The following is a 24976-nucleotide window of genomic DNA, read 5'->3' on the forward strand; positions in this document are numbered from 1 at the left end:
TAAATTGTGCTCTATAAATAAAAATTGTATTGTATTGTATTGTAACTGTAGTCTGATTATGAGTATTTTAAAATGTTAATAATTACAAGTTGCTACTTATTTTTTGGAATCTGATTACGTACAGATTACATTGTAGTAATACATTGTAGTTAAACACCTAATATAAAGTGGGACCACAGTACTTTACATCACACTGCTTCAAACGTGTGATGTAAAGTGTCACCTGTTATGTTAAGACATGTTAAGGAATGTTAGTGTTAATTGATTATTCAACTATAACTGCTGTCTTCAAAGGGGTTGTTTTTAACAATAGTAGTATTTATGCATCTGAAAAAAAAACGCAGACACACGACTTCTGTGATGCATATGAGATTGTATGGGTGGGCTCAACAGCTCTAAAGAACACGCCCAGATATATAAACTACAGTAGGAGAATGAAGAGGTCAGATCACCCAGCCTGAGACCGGCACATCTGCTCTACCTGTGCCGCTATGCGCGCTCAACACAACCTGGATACACCTTGACGGTGGAGCTACATGTGCGGCCAAAGGAAAAGTGTACTAGTTGGAAATCACAGGCTACTTCAAACGGACTTTATTTGCTGATAAACTGATTATTCAAACGGAAAACTCTATTTCAAGATACTTTTGTGTACTTTTGCAAAACGAGTCCATCATGAGCAGAAGAACGCGACGTTGGATATTTCACATTTTCCTTTGTCTCGGAATAATCTACTTGAAAATGGGGTGAGCTGATGGAAAAACTCACAAATGCACAAATGCATTGTACACTATTATTATACCAGAATGTTGTTAGAATAATTAATGCTGCCTGGTGTTTATTCTGCATTAGACGAACTTTGTAAATTGCTCTGGATATCCAGTTGCCCTGCACTCTTAAAAATAAAGGTGCTTTAAGAGGTTCTTCACAGCGATGCCATAGAAGAATCATCTCTTTCTTACCTTTTTATAATCTGAAGAATTCAGATTCTTCAATCTTCAGATGTTAAAGGTTCTTTATGGAACCATTTTGACAAATGGCATCGTGAAGCACCTTTATTTTTAAGGGTGTATTTCACAATAGGATATCATACAGCAATTATTTTGATAAGGATCTAATGCGCACTTCGCGTGGATCTTTGGAAACCTCCAGTGGACAACCACTGGACCCCTCCGTTGCGCGCTGTGCGTCCGGAGGTGTCCGGTGGTGCTCCATGTGCCCGATTATTTTTGGTATCCAATATTTGTTTGATTAGCAACCAAATGTTACATATCTAAACGTTCTTCACTCATCAATTATAGGCGGTTCTCCACTGTGCTGGCGCTTGGAGCGAGCATCATATGCAATAAGATCCCCGGACTGGCGCCCAGGCAGCGGATCATCTGTCAGAGTCGGCCGGACGCGATCATCGTGATCGGACAGGGCGCGCAGATGGGCATCAACGAGTGCCAGTTCCAGTTCAAACACGGCCGCTGGAACTGCTCCGCGCTCGGAGAGAGGACCGTCTTCGGAAAAGAGTTGAAAGTGGGTATGTTGGAAATCTTCTCTCGTATGTCTTAAACAAGAGTTTGGATGAATCTGAAAGAGGGAAGTGTTTCCTGGTCTGGTTACGGATTATATACAGTTTGTTTAGTTTTGGGTAAAACAGTTACCTCCTTTACTAGTCCCAGCTCATAGGCTACGTTATAAAGATCGACCGGTTCAAGATTTCAAGATTTCCGTGGCACATGCCTGAAATGTCTGGCAGATGAGACACATGAGCGTGTTTCTTACCTGAGCTCATACATGAGCATCTCAGAAACTACCCTTACCAAAAAGAAGTGTACTTCAAGTCAGTGTTGGGGACATTTACTTTTAAAAGTAATGCATTACAATATTGAGTTACTCCCTAAAAAGTAACTAATTATGTTACTTAAGTACTTTTTATGGTTATATAAAGTAATGCGTTACGTTACTTTTGCGTTACTTTTAAATCTGTGCAGGGTTTGCTTGTTTGTTTTTAATATAAAAAGTTCTATTTTTCTCAAATGTAAAAGTCTTTTCACACCAAAAGCCTCAGGCTTAGAGAAAAGTAAATTGACGTCTGTACAGTAGACCGCAGAAGAAAAAATGTGAACAGCAATAAAAAAAGGAAAACAAATGTTAGATTATCTTGAGTAATTTTTGCTTATTATTATGGATAATTTGGATAATTGAAGGTTGGCAGCAAAGACATCGGTTAATAAAATGGGATTAAATACATAAAGGATATTTGAATTATTTAACATATTTAATTATTGCAGGTTTGAGTTGAATTTCAGTGTTTTTATTCATTTTGAAGAACACTGTATCTGTTTTTTAGTGAGTGAGATGAATTAATGCATGTTCACATTTATTCTATAACTAAAGTAACATCTTACAATTTCTCTCAACATGGGGACAGGAGAGCTTTAAATCAATAAATTATTTGAAAAATTACTAGTTACTAGTTACTTAAAGTAATATTATTATGTAACTTGTGTTACTTGTAATGCGTTACCCCCAACACTGCTTCAAGTTTATTTTATTAAGTATACATACTAAGTAAGGTTCAAGTATATTTTTAAGTATACTTTATGCAGTAAGTATACAAATATCAGTGTACTAGTAGTGTACTATTTCAATACTCTGGGACTAAATTGGCCTACTTTCTTGTATATAAAAGTATACTTTTAAGTATGACAGTAGTAAACTTTGAGTACACAACTAGTTGACATCTATGTTTTCAGTTTGTACTGCAAGTATACTAAAAGTGAACTTATAGGTATACTGATAGTTTACTAATTAAATACTTTTTATGCATGTTTAGTTGTATAGTCTTAGTAAACTACTAGTTTAGTAGTTTTATACTGCAAGTATACTCGCATGTTACATCATACTTTAAGTATACTACTATGTCCCTATTTAGGTATTAATTATTATATATTTTGTTATATGAATATATGAACATACTGTACAAACCATCAAAAGAAAGAACAGGGTATCTGCTTGTAAACAAAAACATTTTATTCTAGCTTCATGCATTGTTTGTTTATAAACACCTGAATGTGGGTAAGTTTAAATTAATTAATGAAATAAATAAACAACATTTTGAACAGAAAGCTAAAAAAAAGACTATTCGTTAATTAAAACGTAGATGGAGTTGATCAACACCTCAAAGCTTGACAGTCATTATTTCCTCTTCATGGGTCGTCATTTTATTTCATAACGTTACACAGTTGTCCATATCTATGGTTTTGATGCTGTTTTATGTCTGACGATTGTGTTAGATTACATGTGGAAGCATCTGTTGTTTCGGGTTCGTCTTGTGTTTTGGAAAATCTGTTCAGCATATGTGTAATAGCTCAAAAATCAAAGAATAATCAAAACACGGATTCCCAGAGCACAAGTATAGCTCAAATATAATTTTTTCTCAGTATAAGTCAAGTATACTCAAATGTCATTTAAAGTATATTTCTGAGAAGCATATAAAGCACATTTCTGAGAAGTAGACTGAAAGTATACTTTCATATTTTAAGTTTAAAAGAAGTATACATAAGGGTAGTCATTAAAGATGGCAATATCAAAAAAAGCTACATGTTCTTCAGTGGTTCTTAGGTTCAGCAAACAAACCACTTCTAAAAGACAACCATTTTGGAGAACCATCTTGAATTGCTGTATAGGTCTTTGAAGCTGAAACGTCCTTGCAGTTTTATTTTATGTAGCTACTTGAGATCAGTATTGATGTAGATGGTTTTATAAGAACTACACTCTTAAAAATAAAGGTGCTTCACAATGCCATAGAAGAACCTTTTTTGTCTAAATGGTTCCATAAAGAACCTTTAACATCTGAAGAAGCTTTCTGTTTCACAAGAGGTTCTTTGTGGCGAAAGAAAGTTCTTCAGATTATAAAATCTAAGAAAGAGATGGTTCTTTGTGGAACCAAAAAATGGTTCTTCTATGGCATCGCTGTGAAGAACCTTTTAAAGCACCTTTATTTTTAAGAGTGTAAGTAATATAAAGTTATGTGTGGGACTGTGGTTCTCCTCTCATGTAAGGTATAAACCATTTTTGGTTCTTGTTAAAGCTTTATTTTTAAGTTTCAACAAGAAGCCTCTTTTCTGTCTTGTGAGTTTGGTATTAACATTTTTCAATGCATGTATCAGTGTTTGGGTTGGTATTTGCAGCCTGAAGAGTTTTTCCACAGGTGTAAATTACAGAGCATGATAAGATGTCACCTGAGCCAAATGGACTTTAACTTTGCCAGCCCAACCTGCTTAAAAATAAGCCACAGCAAACCACACATGTTTATAAAAGTTCGTCAAAGATCCATCTGAGTAGTTAAATTAATAGAGGAAAATCTGGGTAACAAAATAAAAGTCTGCTGGTGAATATATATGCTTTTATTATTCTGCTTTGAAAGAGTTTCTTGATTCAGGATTTGGAAGGAAAGAATAATAAATTTACAATTTGAGTTAATTGTTAAGCACCTGCCAATTATTCAAATACAACATGTTCGTCAGTGATTTATGGAGAAGGAATGAGTGATAACCTCAGGAAGTAGATCATTCGTTTTTTTGCCTTTAGCTCATTCAATGCAATGTTTATTGTGCCTAATAAAATTTAATAAATGTTCTCTGTTGGTAATACACTCAAAATACTACCTGTGATTATTTACAAAAAGCACACGCTTATTATAATGACTACATAATTGTCTGCACATATCTGTTTTATGAATACATGTGCACTAGTGGTCTGAGAGATTTGGAAATAAATCTGTTTTAAAGTTTCTAACCAGTTTAAGTTATACATTAATGCAGATATTTCATGCTTTATTTAAAGTATTGATTTTTGGCCACCCAAAGCTAAAGCTAACTATTCGAAGCTTGTCTCAGTGGTATGCAGTAATATGATAAAGTCTTGTTGTTTGAAACTGTAATAATTATAGTAATAATTGCTGTTTTACAATATTAGATTTTTTACTGTAGTGTAAATGTAATTGAAATATTTAAAATACATTACAAGAGAAAACAGTTATTTTAAACTGTAATAATAATTACAGTAATATTTAATGTTTTACTGTATATTTTTACTGTAGTGTAATGTAATTAAAATATTTCAAATACATTAAAAAGACGTTATTTTAAACTGAAATAATAATTATTGTAATAATTATTTTACGGTATTATTTTTACTGTAGTGTAATAAATGTAAATTAAATATTTCTTACTGTAGTGTAATAAATATAATTTAAATATTTAAAATACATACCTTTTTAAACTAAATTAACTACAGTAATAATTACTGTTTTACTGTTTTATATTTTTACTGTAGCATAATAAATGTAATTAAAATATTTCAAATACATAAATTTTTCTAAACTAAATTAATTACAGTAATAATTACTGTTTTACTGTATTATATTTTTACTATAGTGTAATAAATGTAATGAAAAATCTTTTGAAAACATTAAAAGGGAAAACAGATATTTTAAATGGAAATAATAATTATTGTAATAATTATTTTACTGTACTATTTTTTACTGTAGTGTGATAAATGTAATTATAAAACGGTTAGTTCCATTCCTCAATTCTGATTGGTCAGCAGCTGTGTTTTATTCACGATACAGCACAGCTACGACCGCTTCACTCAACATTCTGTGTATCATTGAACCTCCTTAGCAACCACCCTTAGCAACGTAAACAAAGCTTTAGCAGTTAGGAACTACTTTTTACAGCGGAAGGCAGTTAATGATTTTACTTTATGAAAACGTACAACTTAATATATATATAAATTAATATATATTTTTGGATTTTAATATTTTTATTGTGTGGTAACCGTTTTATAAAAGCAATAAGGTACTTGAGGCCGTGCTGTATCATGAATAAATCACGGCTGAAGGGGTTGCAGGCACTCCGCTTCGCGTCGTGCCTAACAACGCCCTTCAGCCGTGATTTATTTATGATACAGCACGGCCTCTCGTACCTTATTGCTTAATTAAAATATTTCAAATACATTAAAAAATAACTGTTATTTTAAACTGAAATAATAATTATTGTAATAATTATTTTACTATATATTTTTACTGTTGTGTGATAAATGTAATTAAAATATTTAAAATACATACTTTTTTAAACAAACATAATAAATGTAATTAAAATATTTCAAATACATAAATTTTTCTAAACGAAATTAATTACAGTAATAATTACTGTTTTACTGTATTATATTTTTACTATAGTGTAATAAATGTAATTAAAAATATTTTGAATACATTAAAAGGGAAAACAGATATTTTAAATGGAAATAATAATTATTGTAATAATTATTTTACTGTACTATTTTTTACTGTAGTGTGATAAATGTAATTAAAATATTTAAAATACATTAAAAAACTGTTATTTTAAACTGTAATAAAAATTATAGTAATTACTGTTTAACAGTATTTTTTACTGTAGTGTAATAAATGTAATTTAAATATTTAAAATACATTAAAAAACTTATTTTAAACTGTAATAAAAATTATAGTAATAATTACTGTTTAACAGTATTTTTTACTGTAGTGTAATAAATGTAATTTAAATATTTAAAATACATTAAAAGAGGAAAGTTATTTCAAACTGAAATAATTATAGTAATAATTACTGTTTTACTGTATATTTTTAATGTAGTGTAATAAATGTAAATAAAATATTTCAAATACATATTTAAACTAACTTAATTACAGTAATACTTACTGTTTCACTGTGTGCTATTTTTACTGTAGTGTAATACATTTAATTAAAAATATTTTGAATACATTAAAAGGGAAAACAGATATTTTAAATGGAAATAATAATTATTGTAATAATTATTTTACCGTTTATTTTTTTACTGTAGTGTAATAAATGTAATTTAAATATTTAAAATACATAAAAAGAGAAAAACTGTTATTTTAAACTGAAATTATAATTATTGTAATAATTATTTTACCGTATATTTTTACTGTGAAGTGTAATAAATGTAATTAAAATATTTTAAACACATTAACAAAGAAAACAGTTATTTTAAATGGAAATAATTCGAGTAATAGTTTTACTGCATGTGTAGAGTAATAATTACTGTTTTTTACTGTAATACATGTAATTGAAATATTTAAAATACATTTAAAGAGAAAATAGTTGTTTCAAACTTGAATAATAATAGTAGTAATAATTACTGTTTTACTGTATGTTTTTACTGTAGTGTAATAAATGTAATTTAAATATTTAAAATACATTAAAAGAGAAAATAGTTATTTTAAACTGTAATAATAATTAGAGTAATAATTACTGTTTTACTGTATTTTGCATCAAATAAATCCAACCTAGGTGAGCACAAGGCAGTTGTTAAAGTCTGTGTTTTCCGTCCTCTGTTAACAGGCAGTAAAGAGGCTGCGTTCACTTACGCCATCATCGCTGCAGGAGTGGCTCATGCCATCACCGCCGCCTGCACGCAGGGAAACCTCAGCGACTGCAGCTGCGACAAAGACAAACAGGGATTCCACGGTCATGCCAACGGCTGGAAATGGGGCGGCTGCTCAGCAGACATCCACTACGGCCTAGGCTTCTCCAAAGTCTTTATGGATGCTAGAGAGATCAAACACAGCGCCAGGACACTTATGAATCTGCATAACAACGAAGTAGGACGAAAGGTATGTATCTGATTATACAAGCAAAGGTTTGGCTTTGTATGTTTCCTGTAAATACAAACATGACATGATTCAGTTTTGAGTGCTTGCTTTAAAGGAACAGTTGACCCAAATAGGGATGCACTGAAATGAAAATTCTTGGCCGAAACCGAACAAAATTACACTAGGCCGAAAGGCTGATTACCGAACATGGTTTTTCGTGTTTTTCCTCCATGTATTTTGCCAATTTTTTTCACCATTGCATAAATGAAATAGCCAAAATGTGCTTTTTACAGTTTTGTCTTGATTTTCAAAAAAATAAATAAATAAATAAATTACAAAACAACAATTTAAAAATATTTATTTAACACTGAACTTTTTTAACATTCTATTGGAGCTGGGGAAGGAGAAGGGTTTCAGAGGAACTCTGAAAGCATGCTGCGAAATGCCCAAGTGAATGCTACCAGCCATTTAAACGTAAGGCTGCAAGCTCATTGGTTGCATATGCAACATGAACCAATCAGCTTGTGCCAAGTCATATAACTCTGTGAGCTTGTCAGTTACGTTAACAACCCGTCAGCCTGTGCCATCTAGAGTTTAATGGCAGAACTAGGTATTTCTGTCATGATAACTCTCAGAAAAGTTTAGCATGGTAATGGATATGACAGTGTTAATGTATTTGGTCTTGGTGGAATAGATCTGCTACGCTGCTGCCACTGCTGTAGTTGTTGATTATTGCTGCTGCAAGCAAGTACAGGAATTGCTACTGCCAAGACATATGCTATATGGTGCTGTGAGTATTTAAGACATAAAGCTGCTGCACAAATATCATAAAATAACCTGTAGCAGATCTATACAGGTGGAGCTGGAGAAGGTGGGGGGTTTCAGAGGAACTCTAAAAGCACGCTGCAAAATGCAAGCTGCAAGCTCATTGGTTGCGTATGCAATGTAAACCAAGTCGTATAACTCTGTGATATCAGTTGCGTTAACAACCTGTCAGCCCATCTAGAGTTTATAATCAGAACTATGCATTTTTTGAAAACCCATATGACCTGCTCTTTAAGTTATTATTCACTGAACATCTTCCCATACGTTGCAGCTCAAATCTCATTTTTTATGCATATTCAAGCTTGATGTATCATGTTCAGCTATGAGACGCATGATGTTTGGCCATGCCTCATCATGTCAAGTCTGAAAATGAGCATGTGGGTGAGTTAATGAGCAAATTTTCATTTTTGGGTGAACTATTCCTTTAAGAGGTATTATCTATCAGTGAAGTGATGTTTTGGTTACACTGAACGGATCAAGTGAAAGTCAAGTACAGGGAAGGATTCAGTAACTATGGCACTGCGGTTAGCAGCCGTCAACAATCCGGCACCGAAGCCAAGACTCAACTGGCACAGTGATAATAGGAAGCTTTTAGGGGTAAGAGCAGTATAAGTGCTAGAGTTTGATTACAAATCAGATCAGCTCTAACACACCGAGCTCTGTGCAAAACCACTCCCACTTTCTGCTCAGTTAAATAGACATTGGCTTACACCAGTATCCCCTATCGCTATCTTTGATGGAAATGTTTCATCTTTGATGTTGTGTTTTTGTCTCAACTTTCAATGCTCAAACCGCCAAACATCCCTAAAAGGCTTTTTCACTTTCACCTGCATTTAGAGGACATGCATTTCTGCATATACATTTGTACGTTGTCTTTGATGTGGAATAAGGGAAACAGTCCCTTGGGAAAAAGAATTGTACTGAACTTGTAGTACAACTTGCACTTGTAGTGTATCTTAAAAACATATAATCATAAAGCAGGCACTATATTTCAAGTCTTCTGAAGCTTATGGCGCAGTTTGGACATGATTGTAATCAAAAATTATTGGTGCTTGTACGTCTCAAATGTGATTATTGTCAAATCTGTTGAATACAGTTTGACAGAAATTGCCTTTATCAGTTAAGTAAGTCCCCAAGTAAGACCCCAGCAGGTCTGTCAGCCAAAGAGAGAGCAGAATAATCACTCTTGCTCTCCAGTCAAGTTTAATGAGGGGTAAAGAAGCTTCCATCTTATGTCTGGCTTGTTTCTCGTTTGGTCACAGGGAGTTGATTCATGGCACCAACACTTCTCCTCATTCACCCCGGCCCCCACATGCAGCCAGCAGAAGGAGCCGCGTTTGTACCGTCTTATCTGAGCAGCTAAATTGCCTCTTAGTGAACTGACTAGCCTTACAGGATCATTCTAGCTGCAGGTTTTGTCTCGAGCAAACTAAAAGAGTGCTCTGTTTGACTGTTCCCCTCCCATTCGTAATTCATGCCTAATGTAATGACGTTGGCTCGTGGTGCCCATCTCTGAAGAACAGATAGCAGAAGGTCTTGGTATTTAAGACGATTTTGATTGATGTCATTGGTATGATGTTGAGGAAAATAACATTGGATGCAATGACAATAGTTATTGTACATTTGTTCTTAGAATGTGAATTAATGGGTTGAGCAGATACTTCAGATACTTCAACCAAGTGGTAATCAGTCTTTCTTTTCGGGTTAGACCAAAAATCACCAACAACAGCAGTCTGATTGCTAATACTATTTTTTTTTTTTATGTAAAAATTATAATGTTCCAACCGCTTCATGTTTTCATATTATTGTGCGTTTCTCACCTGCTTTAAATCTGAACAGATTTCAAACACAATTGTTTGTAAATGGTTACAGAGAAAAACTGGTGATCATACACTAAATGACTGAGGATTACACACTAACAGACTGTCAAGTCATTCTGAACTTTACAAGCTCACGCAGAAATGAATGCATTGTTGCTAAAGAAGATACGTAATAAATGAAAACAACCTGTTACTTATAATCAGTGTTTGGAGGTTCTGCATTGCAAGTAACGTGAGTTATGTAATCAGATTACTTTTTTCAAGTAACTATCAAAGTAATGCATTAATTTAATAATATCTCTAACATATTTTTGTTAAAAATTTCTCAGTCCTTTCGCGTCAGCATATTGACGCCAAGGGTTTCTTATTTAAAGCCATGGAGAACCCTGCACGTTGAAAAATGGTGCTAAAGGGGTACTTTTTGTGTCAAAAAGTGCTGCCAAGGGGTCCTGACCAAGTGTCAACATGTGAGAATTTGTTGGTAAAGCATCACCCATTTTACCTTGTCGGAAAAGAGCTCTGTTCACAGTGAGCCTTTTCTCTTTAAATGATAATGACCCACTGCTCACCTCACCCCTCTCTTCCATGGGGCGTCCCAGAACAAGACACCTAACTATATCAGTATGTGGGTTAGAGGTGGTCTTATTCAAATAGCTAGCTGTCTACATTGAAACCGGCTAGAGATTCCAGTTTGCTGAATGACACAGTTGACTCAGACATAACAATCTGGCTGAAAGTTTTCTTTTCAGCTGGCAAACATGGCAGGAACAAAATGCAAAGAAAGCTAAAAAACTGAAAATCTGATGTCTCCTTTAAATTTACATCGAAATATCTGAATAAGTAATGCAAGTTACTTCGTTTTCCCATTTATTTATTGACACCTCTGCTGTTCCCATATTGAGAGAATTTGGGACTGAGAAGCAGAGGCACTTCTTTCAGCCTGAGGTTTATTAAAGGATTACTCCACTTTCAGAATAAACATTTCCTGGTAATTTACTCACCCCCATGTCATACAAGATATTCATCCCTTTTTTTTCAGTCTGAAAGAAATTAAAGTTTTTGAGGAAAACATTGCAAGTCTTTTCTCCATATAGTGGACTTCAGTGGTGATCAGCAGATTGAGGGTTAAAAATGCAGTTTAAATGCAGCTTCAAAGAGCTCTACACGATCCCAGCCGAGCAATAAAGGTCTTATCTAGCGCTACAATCACTAATTTTCTTAAAAACGTAATATTTATACACTTTTTAACCTCAAATGCTCGTCTTGTCTAGCTCTGTGATGCGCATGCGTACTCTGTGTATTCCCGTTCAAGACAGTTAGGGTACGTCAAAAAACTCCCATCTCATTTTATCCTCCAGTTTCAAAATCATCCTGCATCACAGTTTTACCAGTTTTTTTGTAAAAGGTGTTTGACCCTTCTTGCATGTTCACTTTGTAAACACTGGGTCGGTAGTTCTGCAGCGATGTAGAATGATTTAGATGTTGGAGAAGAAAATGAGATGGGAGTTTTTCGACATACCCTAACTATCTTGAACCAGAGTGCACATGCGCAATGCAGAGCTAGACAAGACGAGCATTTGAGGTTAAAAAGTATATAAATTGTATGTTTTTTTAGTAAATAACCAATCGTTTTGCTAGATGAGATCTTTATTTTTCATCTGGGATCGTGTAGAGCCCTTTGAAGCTGTACTGAAACTGCATTTTTAACCTTCTGTCCATCGAGCACCATTGATCCTGGAAAGTTCTCAAAAAAACGTAATTTTCCTTTGCAACTGAAGAAAGAAAAAGAACATCTTGGATGACATGGGGGGTGAATAAATTATGAGTATATTTTTCTTTTGGAAGTGGAATAATCCTTTAATTTTACTTTTGGTGTAGTTACTTAGTTACTGTTTATGGAAAGTAATGCGTTACGTTACTTTTGTGTTACTTTTTAAATCTGGGTAGGGCTTGCTCGTTTGTTTTTAATATAAAAAGTTCTATTTTTGTCAAATGTAAAAGCCTTTTCACACCAAAAGCCTCAGGCTTAGAGAAAAGTAAATTCATGTCTGTACAGTAGACCGCAGAAGAAAAAATGTTAACTCTTTAGCAATAAAAAAAGGAAAACAAATGTTAGATTATCTTGTGTCATTTTTGCTTATTAGTATGGATGAATTGGATCATCAAAGGTCAGCAGCAAAGACATTGGTTAATTAAATGGTATTAAATAAAGGATATTTGTATTATTTAACATTTAATTATTGAAAGTTTGTGTTGAATTTTAGTGTTTTTATTCATTTTGAAGAACACTGTATCTGTTTTTTAGTGAGTGAGATTAATTAATACATGTTCACATTTATCCTAAAACTAAAGTAACATCTTACTCACAATTTCAAACTCACAGGAGAGCTTTTAATCAATAAATGGGGGGAAAAGTAACTGGTGTTACTTATTCGAAAAAGTAACTCAGATATTTTCTTGTTAATTAAAAAGTAATGCGTTACTTTACTAGTTACATACAAAAAATAATATTATTACCTTTATTTATATCTTTTTTTAGACGCGGTTCATTACGTAACTTGCATTACAAAGTAACATAACACATTACTTTCTATAAAGAGTAACTAAGTAGCACAATTAGTTACTTTTTAACAGAGTAACACAGTATAGTAATAAATTATTTTTAAAAGTAACTTTCTACAACACTGCTTATAGTCAGTAGCGGACTATCAAAAAAGTCAGTGCCCATCATACACTACACAATTTTTGGTGAAATTGGTCCAAATGATCAGAATCTGCAGACTGGCTTCTGACCTTCAGGAACTAGTGTTGACTCCTGCAGATTGTGAATCAGGTCAAAAATCTCAATAGTCATGTAGTCTAATCCAGCCTTAAGTTCAAAGCAAAGCTTTCCAGTCTAAAGACTGAATTTTAAACAAAGCATCAACATGAAATGATGTTGCAAGCGCGCATATTTCCTCACAAAGAAGTTTGTGCAATTTGTGAATTTATGGTCAGGAATGAATCATTTGATTAATTAAAGCACTCATTTTTCACTTTCTTGCTCCTGTGTTTGTCCCAGGTCCTGGAAAGGAACATGCGGCTGGAGTGTAAATGTCACGGTGTGTCTGGATCCTGCACCACCAGAACCTGCTGGATGACCCTTCCCAAGTTTCGCGAGCTCGGCTACATCCTCAAAGACAAATACAGCCACGCCATCCACGTGGAGCCGGTCAAAGCCACGCGCCACAAACGACCTACTTTCCTCAAGATCAAAAAGCCGTACTCGTACCGCAAGCCCATGGACACGGATCTGGTGTACATCGAGAAATCGCCCAACTACTGCGAGGCGGATCCCGTGACAGGCAGCGTCGGGACTCAAGGGCGGGTGTGCAATAAGACGCTCCTGCACCATCCCAACGGCTGTGACCTGATGTGCTGCGGCCGAGGATACAACACGCACCAGTATTCGCGCGTGTGGCAGTGCAACTGCAAGTTTTTTTGGTGCTGCTACGTCAAATGCAACACTTGCAGCGAGAGGACAGAGGTGTACACATGCAAATGAGCGATGCTTATGGACCTCCTCTTTGAAAAGGTCTTTTATCCTGACCTTAAAAGAGTACTCTTTCACTTTGTTCTTTTGCACAAGACCTTACTTCAGACAGGCTTCCTTCACTTTGATGGATTGTCAAAGCTTTACTCTGAAGAAAGAACTGCGTGAGAAGGAACGTGGAACTAAAAAGTGTAAATTACAGTACTTTAGATGCCACACAGTTGACCCTGCTCTCTGCGCTAAATCTGCAGGATCCTGAAGCTGTCTGGATTAAAATAAGGCTCTCTCTGCTGTAAAACCCGTAACAATTACCTGCACCTTGATTTTACCAATGGAGCTACTTGGACGCCTTGCAAACATGCAGTGAAGCTTATAGATATTAACAAATACCCCCCTTGTCCAAAAATCCTAAAGGATTCCAATAAGAATTTTGTACAGGATTCTTATTGGAATTTCTATCATATTTTAGAATATGATAAAATATTCTTATAGGACAAGACATATATATTCTGTAGTATCATTCCTATAGGATTTTTTTATGGGATCAAATTGTTCATGGGATGCTTGTTCATGTCTTTATGGGAACTCTTTTTTTATCTAAAGGTGCACTTTTCCACTGTTCTTGTTTTACTACCAAATAGTACTTGCAGTTTGCGGTTTACATCACCCTGATGTAGATGTTGTTCATTGTATGTTGCTTGTCAACAAAATCCTAAAGGATTCTAATAAGAAACGTGTACAGGATTCTTATTGGAATTTCTATCATAGTTTGGAACCGTATCTATAGGATTTCAGAATGCTTGAAATATGCTTTAAAATATAACAGGATGCCATTAAAATCCTGTAGAAATTATCCTACAGGATATTTATGCCTTGTCCTAAAAGAAAATCCTATAAGACAATTTCTAATGGAATCCTTTAGGAACGGTTCCAAAATATGATATAAATTCTAATTGGAATCCTGTAGAGGATTTCTATTGAAATGTCCACTGAGGTGAGTTCAAGTAAACTGCAAGACACTAAACTATTGGTTAGTAATATATACAATAAAAAGTGTACCTTTAGGATTCTTTAAAATGCTTGAAAGATGCTTTAAAATAAAACAGGATCCCATTAAAATCATGTAGAAATTATCCTACAGGATATTTATTTCTTGTCCTATAAGAAAATCCTATAAAACAATTCCTAATGGAATCCTTTAGGAATGGTTCCAAAATATAATAGAAATTCTTTTTGGAATCCTGTAGGATTTGTAGAAGATTCCTATTGGAATTCTTTAGGATTTGTAGAGGATTCCTATTGGAATGCACATTAAGGTTAGTTAAAGTAAACTGCAAGACACTAAACTATTGGTTAGTAATATATACAATAAAAAGCGTATCTTTAGGATTCTTCAAAATTCTTGAAAGATGCTTTAAAATAAAACAGGATCCCATTAAGACAATTCCTAATGGAATCCTTTAGGAACGATTCCAAAATATGATATTCTAATTGGAATCCTGTAGAGGATTCCTATTGGAATCCTTTAGGATTTTTTGACATAAAGGGGTAATAGAGCAAAACAGCATGGTTCCAGAGGTAGAGGACAATCCTTATACTTTTTTTTTTGCTTCAAATCAAAGTTTGCAATGATTCATCTTGAAGCTGACTGGTTCAACTCACGACTTTGATTGCCTTATTGAGGATTTTTAATTGAAAAAAAAAAATCCTGGAACCAAGGTTGCTGAAAATGTGGGCAATCACTGTTGTTAAATTCTTCCAAACTACTGATTTTATTTATTTATAAAAAAAAAATGTTAACTGTAATTCACGAGACACTGGAAAGAATTAACGGATCTGGGTTAATGTTTATGCATTCACTTCTGAATAGCTTTTTTAGTTTACATAATGCATTGTTACATGACAACAAGCAATATTTTTTTTTCGTATGAGAAATTGCCTGTATGCTGCTAGTCTGGAATAATCACATTTGCTGTAATATTAAGAAACTACTGACCACAAAGCTTTTTGTAACTGGTATAGTGATGAATCCAGATATAGAATTACACTGAAAATATTGGTAAGAGAGTATATTTTGTGAAAGAATATTTTTATATGAATGTTTTATTTATACCTTGTCATTTCTGAACACCCGATGTATTGCATTTGCATTATGCAATAATTTTAATTTGTGGGTGACAAAGTTGGAATGTGTATGTTAATTATTAAAATCAAACGTAGATCTCATGCAACCATGGCTATGTTGTTAGTATTGTTTGATAGTTGTAAGTAACACTATTACTAATGCTCTTACTGAGATTTAGTGATTTAGTGAACAAACATATGGTGGATTTTTTAAATTGGGAACTGAACCATATGTGACCATGGACCACAAAACCAGTCATATTTGGCAGAGATATAACTACACGCTTAAAAATAAAGGTTCTTTATTGGCATTGATGGTTCTATGAAGAACCTTGGAATCTTTCAAATGCAGAAAAGGTTCTTTATATTTGAAAAAGGTTCTAATATAAAGGAACTATTCACTAAAAAGGTTCTTTGGGGAACCAATAATGGTTCTTCTATGGCATTACCACAAAAACACCACTGGAGCCTTTATTTTTAAGTGTGTATAAGAAAATCTGAGGGTGCAAAAAAATCTAAATATTGAGAAAATCGCCTTTAAAGTTGTCCAAATGAAGTTCTTAGCAATGCATATTACTAATTAAAAATTAAGTTTTTATATATTTACAGTAGGAAATGTACAAAATATCTTCATGGAACATGATCTTTACTTAATATCCTAATGATTTTTTTGCATAAAATCGATAATTTTGACCCATGCAATGAATTGGCTATTGCTACAAATATATCTGTGATACTTCAGACTGGTTTTGTGGTCCAGAATAGTCGAATGTTGTGTTTGGGCTCATCTGCACTGCACTAAAACACTTAAAATTAAAGTTAAAACACCCTAACGTCGCACAAGTTTTGCACAGACATCACTTACGTTTCCTTCAGAATATGTGTTTTTTGTTAGTAGTGTTAGTGATACTGGCACATTTCGTCTTGCTGAGGAATTCAGGCTAAATAAACATTACACAACAGCAACACCTACAAATGCTTGGTTTTGGACAGTAATTCTGGGCTCCTCATGTAATTGATGAGCGCAGTCAGTGTTATGGTGATGACTTGCTTAAGTGGGCGGAGCTGGAGCTGTCAGGTGATTGATGACTTTGACATTTCTTTCATTCAGACCTTTGCTACTAGTTGCTAAACAACTCCATTGCCTGCTGCGAAATGTCAGTCAGTCACTTAGGTAGTCAGCTCGCCCATTAGCGCTTACATGTGATAGCATTCACATAGCTTTCTTAAAAACACACTCATACACAGAAATTACCACAATTAAGAAGTCACCTTTATTTATAAAGCACCTTTAACAATACAGATTATGTCAAAGCAGCTTTACAGTGTTAAATAGGTAAATAGTGTGTCAATAATGCAAAGGTCAAGAGCAAACACTCAATTTTCAGTTAAAGGCAATTCATCATTGAATTAGAAATATGTGACTCTGGACCACAAAACCAGTCAAAAATACGTTGCATGGGTCAAAATTATTGATTTTCTTTAGGATAGAAAAATCATTAGCATATTAAGCAAAAATCATGTTCCATGAAGATATTTTGTTCATTTTCTAGCGTAAATATATCAAAACTTAATGTTTGATTAGTAATATGCATTGCTAAGAACTTCATTTGGACAACTTTAAAAAACTTTTTTGCTCAGATTGCAGATTTTCAAATAGTTGCATCTCAACCAACTATTGTCCTATTCTAACAAACCATGCATTGATTTAAATCAGCTTTGAGATTATGTATAGATCTTAAGCTTTAAAAAAATTACCCTTATGACTGTTTTTTTGGTCCAGGGTCACATATTAATCATCAAAACTCAAGCTTCTGTTTGTAACTGTGTTGTAGTCAATTGCCAAAGGGTAGTAAAAATTATCACCTAGATCGCAATTAAATTCACAGCTGTGTTTGTACATAAACATCACTTTTTCACTGCCAAAGCAGACACTGTCAAACTTGTGTAATATATTAAAACTTAATCTTAAACCGATGTCATGACCAAAAACCAGTCTGCGGTCTGATATTTCTCAAAATTTCTCAATAAATTAAACCAAAATTGAATGATCTGTCAGTTCTGAGCTTTGCTATCCATATTTATCACTGCAAAAATGCTTTTCTTACTTAGATTTTTTGCTTGTTTCCAGACAAAATATCAAAAAAATTAAATCAGGAAGTATTGTTTTCAGTAAAAACAAGTCAAATTTAAATGCATTTTTGCTTGAAACAAGCAAAATAATCTGCCAATGGGGTAAAAAAAATAATCTTGTTTTTTTGTTTGAAATAAGATTTTTGGCAGATTATTTAGCTTGTTTTAAGCAAAAACTCACTTAATTTTTTGAAAACAAGAAAATAATTTTTACTTGTATAGAAAATCCTTCTTAATTTAAGAATTTTTTAGATATTTTGTCTGGAAACAAGACAACAAATCTAAGTAAGAAAAGCAATTTTGCAGTGCTGGAAGTCAGTTGGCTACATCATGTACAAAAAATGCTTTTCTTACTTAGATTTGTTGTCTTGTTTCCAGCCAAAATATCTAAAAATTCTTAAATCAAGAAGGATTTTCTAGACGAGTAAAAATTATTGTCTTGTTTTCAGACAAGTGAGTTTTTGCTTAAAACAAGCTAAATAATCTGCCAAAAATCTTATTTCAAACAAAAAAGCAAGATTATTTTGCTTACCCCATTGGCAGATTATTTGGCTTGTTTCAAGCAAAAATGCAATTAAATTTGACTTGTTTTTTTCTGAAAACAAAAATAATTTTTTGATATTTTGACTGGAAACAAGAAAAAAATCTAAGTAAGAAAAGCATTTTTGCAGTGATGAATTTGGATAGCAAAGCTCAGAACTGACAGATCATTGAATTTTGGTTGAATTTAATGAGAAATTTTGAGAAATATCAGACCGCAGACTGATTTTTCCAACTCTATGGATACTGACACATCATGATATCGGTTTGAGATTAAGTTTTAATATATTTTAATAGGCCACATATTGAGATTGATTTGGTACATTCTCCAATCATTGGACCGCAGGGACAGACGTCAGAGCTGAACTTTAAACAGACATGCTTTTCCACAATGCTTGGTCTCGCTTTACACAGTCCTCGTTGATTATAATGAACAGTAAATGTTGATCGGACCATTTTTCAGTCAAATTGAGGGTAAAAACCACAAACTATCAGTAGTCCAAAGATAATAATAACAGCAGTAATTGCATGTAGTGAAGAGAGAGAAGAAAAGTGTGTTTTGCACCCGCTGCCTGTCTATAAATCACCCAACACATAATTCCATCAGTCATACGTTTGTTTTTCATCTGGTTGAGACATGCACATGCACCTTAGAGGAGTGCTGCAAATTGCAAAGCAGATTTCCTCTGCTCTTCATACATGTGCAATCCGTACAATAAGTGGAATAGGTGTGTTTCTGACTTCTGCAGGAAATATGGTATGGTAATATCTGACATCCACCGGCAACGCGTCCGCGTCCTCTGTGTTATGGGATACGAACTGTTGTTTTTGACAGCTTCTCTTTGCCTGTAACCTTTCCAAAAGGTTCAAAGCTTCAGAAACCCCACAGGGAACATTACTAGACGCTTAGATTAGACTTGTAAAGTTGCAGCTCTCAGGCAAGCAAAGCTGATATTGTTGAGGAGAAAAAAAAAGCTTCCCCTTTAGGTCTGTATTTCGCAAGACTGTTTGCGATATGGGGAGATGGATTTGTGAGTGAACTTAAGTAACAATTGCCTTTGAAGATCATGCGAGAATTCTTGTTCTGGGATTGGTACAAATCGTGGAGTCCCATATGATACTTTTCATCTTGTGCTGTGTGGTTCGGTGTGGGGTATGGTGGTCCCTCATGCGCCCCTCCAGCTTTAATGCCATCTGAGAAACGATTACTGCAAACTTCACGTGTTTGAAATAACTCCATGTGGAAAACGCAAACAAAAGCCTTTGAGAAATGATCCCATTTTCTCTTTGGGTGTGAATTTCTGACACAAACCCCATGGTTGTGTTCGGGTCAAATTGACCCGGAAAAGATTTTCTTTTTCCTGAAAATACTAGTTAATGTTATCGCATTGGACTCAAACTTCCTGACTTTGGTGTGAGAAACAAATATTCATAATTTCTTATCAATTATTGTAAAAATTATTTATAAAAAATGCTTTTTTCACTCAAAAAAGGAGGTGCCTACTTTCGGAATAAATGAGGCCTTTGATTAATCAGATGCAAATAGAAACACAAAACCAGTCCTAAATGAAAGAAAACAAGTTGACAAAAAGAATGAATCTAACATTTGGTGATAATACAGGTCCCTCTCAAAAAATTAGCATATTGTGATAAAGTTAATTATTTTCTGTAATGTACTGATAAACATTAGACTTTCATATATTTTAGATTCATTACACACAACTGAAGTAGTTCAAGCCTTTTATTGTTTTAATATTGATGATTTTGGCATACAGCTCATGAAAACCCAAAATTCCTATCTCAAAAAATTAGCATATCATGAAAAGGTTCTCTAAACGAGCTATTAACCTAATCATCTGAATCAACTAATTAACTCTAAACACCTGCAAAAGATTCCTGAGGCTTTTAAAAACTCCCAGCCTGGTTCATTACTCAAAACCGCAATCATGGGTAAGACTGCCGACCTGACTGCTGTCCAGAAGGCCATCATTGACACCCTCAAGCAAGAGGGTAAGACACAGAAAGAAATTTCTGAATGAATAGGCTGTTCCCAGAGTGCTGTATCAAGGCACCTCAGTGGGAAGTCTGTGGGAAGGAAAAAGTGTGGCAGAAAACTGTGCACAACGAGAAGAGGTGACCGGACCCTGAGGAAGATTGTGGAGAAGGACCGATTCCAGACCTTGGGGGACCTGCAGTGGACTGAGTCTGGAGTAGAAACATCCAGAGCCACCGTGTACAGGCGCCAGGTCAAGCCACTTTTGAACCAGAAACAGCGGCAGAAGCGCCTGACCTGGGCTACAGAGAAGCAGCACTGGACTGTTGCTCAGTGGTCCAAAGTACTTTTTTCGGATGAAAGCAATTTTGCATGTCATTTGGAAATCAAGGTGCCAGAGTCTGGAGGAAGACTGGAGAGAGGGAAATGCCAAAATGCCTGAAGTCCAGTGTCAAGTAACCACAGTCAGTGATGGTCTGGGGTGCCATGTCAGCTGCTGGTGTTGGTCCACTGTGTTTTATCAAGGGCAGGGTCAATGCAGCTAGCTATCAGGAGATTTTGGAGCACTTCATGCTTCCATCTGCTGAAAAGCTTTATGGAGATGAAGATTTCATTTTTCAGCACGACCTGGCACCTGCTCACAGTGCCAAAACCACTGGTAAATGGTTTACTGATCATGGTATTACTGTGCTCAATTGGCCTGCCAACTCTCCTGACCTGAACCCCATAGAGAATCTGTGGGATATTGTGAAGAGAAAGTTGAGAGACGCAAGACCCAACACTCTGGATGAGCTTAAGGCCGCTATCGAAGCATCCTGGGCCTCCATAACACCTCAGCAGTGCCACAGGCTGATTGCCTCCATGCCACGCCGCATTGAAGCAGTCATTTCTGCAAAAGGATTCCCGACCAAGTATTGAGTGCATAACTGAACATAATTATTTGAAGGTTGACTTTTTTGTATTAAAAACACTTTTCTTTTATTGGTCGGATGAAATATGCTAATTTTTTGGGGTTTTCATGAGCTGTATGCAAAAATCATCAATATTAAAACAATAAAAGGCTTGAACTACTTCAGTTGTGTTTTAATGAATCTAAAATATATGAAAGTCTAATGTTTATCAGTACATTACAGAAAATAATGAACTTTATCACAATATGCAAATTTTTTGAGAAGGACACTAAAGCAGACACAGTTTTCATATTTGTTCATATTTGATTGAGTACACTGTGAAAAAATTGCAATTTTGTACAAAATTAAAACATTTAAAAGCAAACTTCCTGATTAAACACTAAGGCACACCAGTGTGAGAAACAGTGCACATTTGGGAGCAGCTGTGGCCTAATGGTTAGAGAGTCGGACTTGTAACCCAAAGGTTGCAGGTTCGAGTCTCAGGTCCAGCAGGGATTGTAGGCGGGGGGAGTGAATGTACAGCACTCTCTCCACTCTCAATACCTCGGTGCCTCCCTTGAGCAAGGCACCGATCCCCCAACTGCTCCCCGGGCGCCGCAGCAATGGCTGCCCACTGCTCCGGGTGTGTGTGTTCACTACTGTGTGTGTGCACTTGGATGGGTTAAATGCAGAGCACAAATTCCTAGTATGGGTCACCATACTTGGCCTCACTTCCTTTTTTTTGTATTATTTTTTGTTTAATATTGTGAAAATTATTAGAAAAAAGTGGAGGAGTGGAGATGAAGCAGGAGAACCGGATTAAATTAATATAAACAGTTTATTTAAACAAAACACTGAAACTAAATACAAACAAACAAAAACCGGGAGCAAGCAATGAACGCATGTAACAATACATCGACGGACACTGGGGAGTGAGCAGACACAGACTTTATACACAGAAACATGGGCGTGGTCACAAACAAGATAACGAGATGACGAGGGGGAAATACAAATATGGGCAAGACTAAACCAAAAGGACTAAACCAAAAGGGGGAGAACAAGGACTAAACCAAGTGAACTAGAAACATGGGGGGAAAACACTTGGAAAACATGACAGAACAGGACAAAACACAGACATATTCCTGACATTACCCCCCCCCCGAAGGCGCGTCTCGCGCCTAATAACATCCAAAGGGGAGGGAGGGTGGGTGCCCTGGAGACCGCTAGGTAGGGACACAGAGGACACAGGATACAGAGGTGGTCTCCAGGGCGGATCAGGGAGCTCAGGTGGCCATGGCGTGTCAGGAAGCTCAGGGGGCCATGGCCGGATAAACAGTCCAGGAGGCCATGGTAGATCTGGGGGCTCAGGAAGCCATGGCCGAGTAAACAGTCCAGGAGGCCATGGCGGATCTGGGGGCTCAGGAAGCCATGGCCGAGTAAACGGTTCAGGAGGCCATGGCCGGGTTAACAGTTCAGGAGGCCATGGCCGGGTTAACAGTCCAGGTGGCCATGGCGGATCTGGGGGCTCAGGAAGCCATGGCCGAGTAAACAGTTCAGGAGGCCATGGCCGGGTTAACAGTCCAGGTGGCCAAGGCGGATCTGGGGGCTCAGGAAGCCATGGCCGAGTAAACAGTCCAGGTGGCCATGGCGGATCTGGGGGCTCAGGAAGCCATGGCCGAGTAAACAGTCCAGGTGGCCATGGCCGGGTAAACAGTCCAGGTTGCCATGGCCGGATCAACAGTCCAGGTGGCCATGGCTGATCAGGGGAGTAGCCCCCCCCCCAAAATTTTCTTGGGGGAACCTAGGGTATAGTCCACCCAGGAGAGCACGGAGGGGCGCGCAGGAGAGAGCTCCGGCTCTGGACGGCGCGCAGGAGAGAGCTCCGGCTCTGGACGGCGCGCAGGAGAGAGCTCCGGCTCTGGAGGGCGCGCTGGCTCTTGAGGAGCGGGCTCTGGACGGCGCTCTTGAGGAGCGGGCTCTGGACGGCGCTCTTGAGGAGCGGGCTCTGGACGGCTGGACGACCCCAGCGGAGATTCAGGAGGGCTGGGCGTCTCCAGCGGAGACTCTGAAGGAGCAAGCTCTGGGCGAGCGGTCACTGGAGGACGCTCTGGCGGCGCGGTCACTGGAGGGCGCTCTGGCGGCGCGGTCACTGGAGGGCGCTCTGGCGGCGCGGTCACTGGAGGGCGCTCTGGCGGCGCGGTCACTGGAGGGCTGGGCGGAACCAGCGAAGACTCTGGGAGACTGGGCGGAACCAGCGGAGATTCTGACTTGACGGTAGCCATCTTGGGTGCAGATTCAGGCTTGGTGGCCATCTTGGCCGGGGACTCAGGCTTGGCGGCCATCTTGGCCAGGGACTCAGGAACAACGGCCATCTTGGCCAGGGATTCAGACTTGGCGGCCATCTTGGCCAGGGATTCAGGCTTGGCGGCCATCTTGGCCAGGGAGTCAGGAACAACGGCCATCTTGGCCAGGGATTCAGGCTTGGCGGCCATCTTGGCAAATTTTGACTTTGAAGAAGAAAATGAGACAGGAGTTTTTTGACATACCCTAACATAAACCGTAGTGAACCTGAAAAAAACAGTTCACGCAGACTTAAACAAGATGAGCGTTTGAGGTTAAAAAGTATATAGTATATTTGTTTTAAAAATGACCCTTCTTCATCAATTCAAGCTCCATTTAAGATACATTTTGGAAGTTCAAACTTGCAGGTGTTACGGTGGCGTGCTGGACGAACGAGACATGAGACGAGATACAAAACAAACAATATATTTAATATAAATCTTCAAGATGAAACAGGCAGGAACAGGCAGGAACACAGAGAACTTCCACACACGTTGTGATAACATTAAGGACCGACAAGAGACTGAAAACAAAGACTGACTTATAAAGGGTGATTACTGATTAGGCACAGGTGACGGGGATGACGCTAACGAGGGTTAAACCAAAGTACACAGATCAACAGGGGGAGACAACGGGAGAAACCAATGACAAACTGACAGAACTGTGACATTACGCCCCTCCGAATAGGCGCGTCCTCGCGCCGTAGAAAACAAAAAACAGAACAGACAAGAGGGGCGGAAAACCAGAAAAGTAAAGTCCATAATGGAGGAGGCTTTGGCGGAGGATGCAACCCCAGGAGGGGGACCAAAACAAAAGTCCAAGTGGCCGACACGACTGTCCAAGGGGGCGACGATGGTGGGAGGAGCTAGGTAGGACACAGGAGGGACCCGGAGCAGGAGAGGTTGAGCCAGACCCAGAGTGCAGCTGTGATGTCGACCCATGGTGGAGCCGACGGAGGGAGGAGCCATGGTGGAGGAGAGGCTGACGACTCCAGGGGGCCGACCGACAGAGGCGGAGCAGCTGGCAGAGGAGCCCGAGGCAGAGATGGAGAGCCGAAGATCCAGGGCGACACCGTGGATCTGGAGGGCCAAGGTGGAACTGTAGGCTCTGGCGACCGAGGCGGAGGCGGAG

The 24976-nt window shown here is 37.0% G+C and overlaps 1 protein-coding gene across 1 annotated transcript; it reads left to right on the forward strand.

The window, feature by feature from the left end:
* The first annotated feature begins 471 nt into the window (after positions 1–471).
* wnt7ab (wingless-type MMTV integration site family, member 7Ab) lies at positions 472–16056 on the forward strand. Its single transcript, XM_073822643.1, has 4 exons — positions 472–746; positions 1302–1528; positions 7398–7669; positions 13355–16056. The coding sequence occupies exons 1-4, from the start codon at positions 676–678 to the stop codon at positions 13835–13837; spliced, it is 1053 nt and encodes a 350-aa protein (XP_073678744.1). The 5' UTR covers positions 472–675; the 3' UTR covers positions 13838–16056.
* The last annotated feature ends 8920 nt before the right edge of the window (positions 16057–24976 follow it).

Source organism: Garra rufa, chromosome 18, assembly GCF_049309525.1.
Source record: "Garra rufa chromosome 18, GarRuf1.0, whole genome shotgun sequence".
Lineage (NCBI taxonomy): Eukaryota > Metazoa > Chordata > Actinopteri > Cypriniformes > Cyprinidae > Garra > Garra rufa.

Bases quoted from the DNA above. Each gene is read 5' to 3' on its own strand.
- wnt7ab (XM_073822643.1), top strand. From the start codon at position 676: ATGAGCAGAAGAACGCGACGTTGGATATTTCACATTTTCCTTTGTCTC. The intron at 747-1,301 runs GTGAGCTGATGG...CATCAATTATAG, and splicing joins ATAATCTACTTGAAAATGGG to GCGGTTCTCCACTGTGCTGG. The intron at 1,529-7,397 runs GTATGTTGGAAA...CTCTGTTAACAG, and splicing joins CGGAAAAGAGTTGAAAGTGG to GCAGTAAAGAGGCTGCGTTC.